The sequence below is a fragment of the Azolla caroliniana genome, unplaced genomic scaffold (genome assembly GCF_043228905.1).
Source record: "Azolla caroliniana isolate FFs.n. ecotype wild unplaced genomic scaffold, voAzoCaro1.0.p SCAF_14, whole genome shotgun sequence".
Lineage (NCBI taxonomy): Eukaryota > Viridiplantae > Streptophyta > Polypodiopsida > Salviniales > Salviniaceae > Azolla > Azolla caroliniana.
The window spans coordinates 2,009,066-2,016,105 of NW_028230449.1; the positions used below are offsets into that span (position 1 = coordinate 2,009,066).

Genomic DNA, 7,040 nt, shown 5'->3' on the forward strand with positions numbered 1-7,040 from the left:
ACTACTTGCCCTAACTATATTTATACTCATATACACAATATGAGCTATTTACAAATATAGCCCACTAAGGGTGCATTGAAGCAATTTATAATTATAGCCCTAAGTTGGCTTCAACCAATTCGGCTATTAGCCAAATCGATTATTACCCGATTTTTGGCCTCAACCGAATCGGGAATTGGTCAATTTTTCAGCCTCGGCCAAGTCGTTGTTGATCGATTCGGCTTACTCCTTTCACCGACTTGCATTCTCCTTCCTATCTAGAGGACCTGTTTCCTAACATTCTCCTTAAGATCTTGGTTGGTGTTCTTGCCCTCCACATGTGAATGCTCCATACCTTATATTCTTCTAGTGTTCAATAGCTTGAATTCTAAAAACACTATCACACTATGCATGAGGTAGAGTTTGCAAACTATATTTTCAACCTGGCTATATATTCTTTATTCAATCTTCCATGCATGAGGAAGAGTTCATGAACTAGAGCTACATATTAAGAAGAGATTCCAATATCACTACTAACATGTTAAACTATGCATGAGGTAGAGTTTGCAAACTATATTTTCAACCTGGCTATATATTCTTTATTCAATCTTCCATGCATGAGGAAGAGTTCATGAACTAGAGCTATGTATTAATAAGAGATTCCAATATCACTACTAGCATGTTAAACAATGGTTATGTTCTCAATCTTATATGCAGGAGCTAGAGTTTGTGAACTAGATTGTCAACTTGGTTGTGTATCAACAATAGATTCCAATATCACTATTGGAATGTACCTTAAATATAGTTTGTAAACTATATTTTGAACTTGACTACTACTAGATATTCTTTATTCGATTTGCCATGAACGAGGAAGAGTTTGTGAACTATATTTTTAATTTGGTTATGTATGAACATTTCAAACATGGCATGAATTGCGTGAAATGTTTTTTCTTTATCAAGTAGTCTATTGAAGGGGATTTTCCATATATATAACTAATGATTTTCTAACTACATGTGTTTTTGCTATGTATATGATATCTCACCATAACATTTTTGCTGTAAAATAAAAATTTCCATGAATATGGTGCCTATAAGAATTGCAACTACGATTTAGAATCGATTGAACATTGCTTGCGGTCCTGCATGTACACAAATATAATTTGGGAAAGAATTATACACATTTTGGCGGCATGCGGTATTGAAGGTTCGATTTCATTTGGTTATGCTATATGGTAGTCTCTGCAAAAGAATGCGTGGATGTCTGGAGCGTCAGACTCCTCCTTAGTCCTCATACTGCACAGAACCCACTAGACATGGACAATGATTGGATGTACACAAATTTGGTGATCACGAAATCTGCAAAACACATGGTCAATTGTGGCATCAATTGGAATGTGGAACATTCGGAAATACAGATGTCTCAAATGGTACTCAGGGGAAACACAATCAATTGAAGATGCCATCACACCTATATGGACTAATCTAGTGGTATCCTTACATGCACAATTTGAAAACCTACAAGGAAATTTTGAGTCTCAAGAGGGTGCCTGAGCACAATTTATCTCACACTGGGCAAGTACACCATTGATGGACTTCATGTGAGGACATCTGAGCTGGGTCAACCCCTGGCCAACAAATCACTTGTATTACTTTCGATGATATCAATGCCTTGCTGCGTTTAGAAGCTTACTAGTTGTGTCTTGATGCTCGTTGAAAAATAATAGGTTTTGTCAGGCAGCCGTTTGTTGCTATGTGGACAGTGATTCCCCCACCTTTTCGTACCTAAGGTGTCACACAATGATAGACAAATATATATGAAAGTGACCTGTAGAGTATCTATAGATACTTAGCCTGATTCATATACATGATGAACTAATGGGAAGCAGTTTTTGCTTGGAATAAAAAAAATAAAAACATCCATGAACAGATTTGTCCCAATATAGTACACTAAACTTTAGTTTCAAACTTTTGATTTGCAAGTCTAGCTCCATGAATTCATCCATGCTGGTTGTAAATACTATTTGGAGGTGTATTGGTTTATGGAGATTTTTTTTAAGAAAAGAAACAAAAACTATATTAAATCAAGAGTTTAAGTTTCCTTTTTTCTTGCTACTTTACTTTTCTAACAATACAGGATTTCTGTTTTCATTGGTATTACATGTACAAACAAGAGACAAATGATTGCATCATATCATGCTTTATACACAATGTCTCGTTTATTTAGTTTGTTAATTACATTAGAAAGTAACATGTAATATTGTATAAAACTTTCTACAACATTCCGAAAGCATGAGAATGCAAGTTGTGAATCGTGATACTACAACGCGTATTAATTCATTAGAGCATAAAAGGTTCTTAGGAGGCAACATGAGTGTATGAAAGTAAAGTGGAAGAGAGAATGCAAGTATGATAACTAATTTGATTTGTCTTTCAAAAGCTTAAAAATGATACGCTAGGATTAAGGGATAGATCTCCATGAATAGGACTAGCGATGGGCCCGGTTCGGTTCGGTTTCTTGGCCTTGAAACCAAACCAAACCAAACCATTTATTAATAATAATAACCAAACCAAACTGTTTTAAAATTTATGAAGCCATTTAAACCGAACCGTTTAGAGACGAACGGTTAAACCAAATCGTTTAAAGAATAGGAGAAACCAAACCGTTTACGAAAAATTTAAAACCAAACCAAACCAATTTATCATAAATCAAAACTAAAGTAAACCAAACCATTTTTTATTGATATTAATCATCATACTTATGTATCATAAATTTGGTCATCACACTAATCCTAAATTTGATCATTAAACTTATCATAAATTTGATCATCATACTTATCATAATTGATCATCATAAATGAAAAGGAGACTCTACATATAATACATATAAAATTTAATAAGTTAAAACAAGGGTTTAAAATTAAAAGTTGAAAGTTAGAGCCTATAAAGAATATTTATGAGTATTTTTTAACCTTTAAACCGAATCACATTAACAGAAACCAATAAGCTGCTAAACCGGTCAATTCAAAATCGAACCGAAACCGATTAGTAACATGTGAAACCAAACCAAACCGTTTATTTATCTTTGAACCTATAACCCGTTAAGCCGTACTCGGTTCGGTTCGGTTCGAGCCGAAACTGGCCCCATTGCTAAATAGGACTTCGTTTTTCATTTTCTAATTGCAAAATGCTATACATTATTGCTAACAATACGCAACCACATCATTTTTTTTGTATAAAAATGTTTTTTAATCAAACTCTCCCTCCCTCCCTCCCTCCCTCCCTCTCTCTACTCTTAAGAGGAATACATGATTATATGATTTAGACAAGATAGGAACTTTGAAACAAGATACGAATGCGCCTCCAAGCGTGTAAGATGCATAAGTATTCTCTTCCCAAACCATGGTTTTGTCTTCTTTATCTAACAAAACAATGTCTTTGAAACAACATATTTTTCTCTTCACCTATATAGTATATTCTTACTTATATACGATTATGACCTTTTATTTCAACGACTCTACATATCTCAATTGCAACTAAAATGTCATCCTTTTCTCATTTGAAGGCAAACGTTGGTCCACATCATTATAGTGATTCCACCATAATATTTCAACAAAGTGCATGAAAGATGTCATACTTGTTTCTTTCCAAATGCAACTATGCATGAGATGACATGCTCTCAATCCAACAAGGCAGGTTTAATCTAGCTAGACTCTTATATATTTGAGCCATTGCTTCTACAATTGTTTTCTACATCTAAGACTCATTTTGGGCCATAAGTTGATGTGCAAAACCATGTAATTTGTTGACCATAAATACATTATGTTTGCGTGTTCAAGAAGCATGCTTTTCAATATTACATAAGGTCTATTTACAATTCTTGATTTTCAACTTCTTCCTTTAACTTTTTTATTTGTGTACCCTCTTAGATATAACCGATTATAGACACTCACTCTCTATTTCATGTGGGTAACTATACAACTCTCATCGCTCATATTACTGGGTATGAGGCACTATGGAACTTGTTGCAAATCTCAAGCTTTAGAAAACACAATATGCTCAAGGTAGTTTTTCATGCACCTAAGAAACTTTGTGTAAAACCACCCAAAGAGTTTTGAAAGGTAATGGATAACGAACCATTGCGAATGTGGCATCAACAACTCTCAACTGTTATGGCCTTAGTGTGTACACAATATAGGATCTTTAACTTGCGACAAGGCCATATATGCGAGCTCGATGTGAACAAGCATTGCACAACACAGGCCGAGCAACCCACACTTTTATCCACCATGTGTAAATGATTAAATAAATGAGTGGTGGGTAAACCGAGCATTGCACAACACGGGGTGAGCATCCCAAAAACACGAGAATGTGAATAGTTGAGACCCAAGCATCGATCATCTCTAAAATCAGCCCGACTCGATCCGGTAGCAATTGATAAAGATGGCATCGTTTACACCAATGATTTGGTGGGTAAACAGAGTATATATATATATATATATATATCCATGGGGCGAGAGCGATCTGAATGCGTGAGGATGTGAATAGGTCAGACTAGAGTGTCGATTGTCGATTGTCTCTAGAATCATTCGGAGTGGATGCGCGATAACTAACTGAACAGATGGTACCGATTACAAGAATTATTGGTGGGTAAACCAAGTATATATATATATATATATATATCACACTACGAGGCGAGCGATCCGAATACATGATCAAATGTGAACACGAAACGCGTGAAGTTGGAGTCGGTGAGCCTCGAGAGAGCCCGGATTCAGCCTCATCATCATCACATGATAATGAGATGACAACATAAGATTAGATTAGATAACACTTTTTGACTCCCTCCTTTCAGAAAGGGCCATGAAAAACCCAAAGAAAGAATAATTCTTCTCCATAGCCCCCCTGTTTTTTTTTCCCCCCTGTTTTGTCTTTGTGTTGTTTGTTAGTTTGCTTCATTCTTCTTTGCTGCCATGGCTTGTCCTCTTTGCTTACCGATTCATGGAGGCTATGAGGAGGATCATGACCAAGAAGGCGATGAAGGAATCAAGAGATTGAATGAAGAAGAGAAGCAGATGCAGAGATTGAATGGAGATGGAGATGATGGTGATGGTGATGGTGATGGTGATGGGCATCTCAAGGAGGTGTTTGATGCCTTCGATGTAAACAGAGATGGAATTGTGACGGTCGAGGAGCTCTGCGAGTGGATGGAGCGGCTCGGCCTCCACATCACAGAAGATGGCATGAGAGACATGGTGAAGAAAACATGTGGCCACGAAGGCGGCCGCCTGCGGTTCGAAGAGTTCCGGACTTTCGCCGACACCCTACAGTCTGAAAAGGCCCGTCTCCCTCGGACAAATCTTCGATACGATGATAATGATAATGATAATGATGATGATGGCACCACGGATCGAACATATCCGAAGGAGAAGATTGAACCAACCAATCATGCTTCGACTGATGGCAGTAAAAAGATCGATAAAGATGTTAAAAGGAAAGATTATGGTGTCATTATCAATGAAGATGGAGATAAAAGTCAAGATCAAGATGATGATGAAGATGATGAAGATATCCGAGAGGCTTTCCGAGTGTTCGATAAGAATGGGGATGGTCTCATCTCGCCTTCTGATCTTAGATCCACACTCTCGGGTCTTGGAATGCTTTCGTCTTCCACGAGCTTCCGTCGCATCCATAGCATGATCCGAAGAGTGGACACCGACCACGATGGCTATGTGAGCCTACCAGAGTTCAAATCCATGATCAAGAACAACAAATAGGGTAACTTTTATTGCTCCATTTATGTATACCCTTCTCTCGTTTAGTTCTCCGAAATTCTGTCTTTGTCTTTGTCTTTGTCTTTGCTTTGTTCCATGGGGGATGTTGAAATTTTAATTTGAACCGAAAAAATGAATTGTTTTCAGTACTCTTGATCCTTCCATGTTTTTTTGGATCCTCGATTTGGGTTGTTTTTTTTTTTTGTCTTGTTTTCTTTTTCGCATGGTTGTTAATGTAATTCAATTTGCTGATTCGGGAACCTTTGTGATCCCTCTTAGGTCTCGTCTTGTGTCATCGATCCGATTGAGCCGTGCAACTAATAGATAAACTTAGATGGAAATGGAATTCGCCGAGTCTTCATCCTCATAGGTACTTTTTGATGAACACAAAAGTCTCATATTCGTTGATCGATTGAGCCCTTGCTCTGTATATATACATCTGATGTACCATCATCACATGGATAATTTGACACTAATGGGTGTAAATATGACCAATATGGGAGATCAATGTTATAGATGTATCACATCGCATTGAGCCAATAAAATGGAAGTTACTTTTTTTGTTTTTCTATCATGTTCATCCCCATACTTTCAAAATTTATCCATTGAATGGGTTGTTTGGAGAGAACTGATTTTACATAATTGCGCTGAATCTGTATGAAAAATTAATACAAAGCAAACAAAATTTATTTTTGGCTATAAACTTTTAACCAAAATTGACATGATTATGTTGAATCTAGAACTTTAATCAATATAAAGCAAAAAAAATTTATTTTTGATAAATAAACTATAACCAGAATTTACATGATTGTGTTGAATCTAGAAGTTTAATCAATATGAAGCAAATAAATTTTATTTCTGATTATAAACCCTAACCAGAATTTACATGATTGTGTTGAATCTAGAAGTTTAATCAATATGGAGCAAACAAATTTTATTTCTGATTATAAAGCCTAACCAGAATTTACATGATCGTGTTGAATCTAGAAGTTTAATCAATATGAAACAAACAAAATTTATTTTTGAGAACTAAACTCTAACCAGAATTTACATGATTCTGTTGAATCTAGAAGTTTAATCAATATGAAGCAAACAAAATTTGTCTTTGATAATAAACTGTAACCAAACACCTCTTAGAAAACGACATGCGAGTAAAATTAGAATTTGTGTGTACTCCGCATGCTCATATAGCGTTACAAAAATTGGGATTCCAAGGGATACCTCCAAATGTTCATATCTTATCCTTTGATATCATATTATCTATCAAGTTGCAGTAATCGAACATAATCT

The 7,040-nt window shown here is 35.9% G+C and overlaps 1 protein-coding gene across 1 annotated transcript; it reads left to right on the top strand.

Moving 5' to 3' along the window:
• The first annotated feature begins 4,882 nt into the window (after positions 1 to 4,882).
• LOC147855143 (calmodulin-like protein 3) lies at positions 4,883 to 6,310 on the top strand. Its single transcript, XM_087330219.1, has 2 exons — positions 4,883 to 5,754; positions 6,030 to 6,310. The coding sequence occupies exon 1, from the start codon at positions 4,950 to 4,952 to the stop codon at positions 5,751 to 5,753; it is 804 nt and encodes a 267-aa protein (XP_087186345.1). The 5' UTR covers positions 4,883 to 4,949; the 3' UTR covers position 5,754; positions 6,030 to 6,310.
• Positions 6,311 to 7,040: the final 730 nt, after the last annotated feature.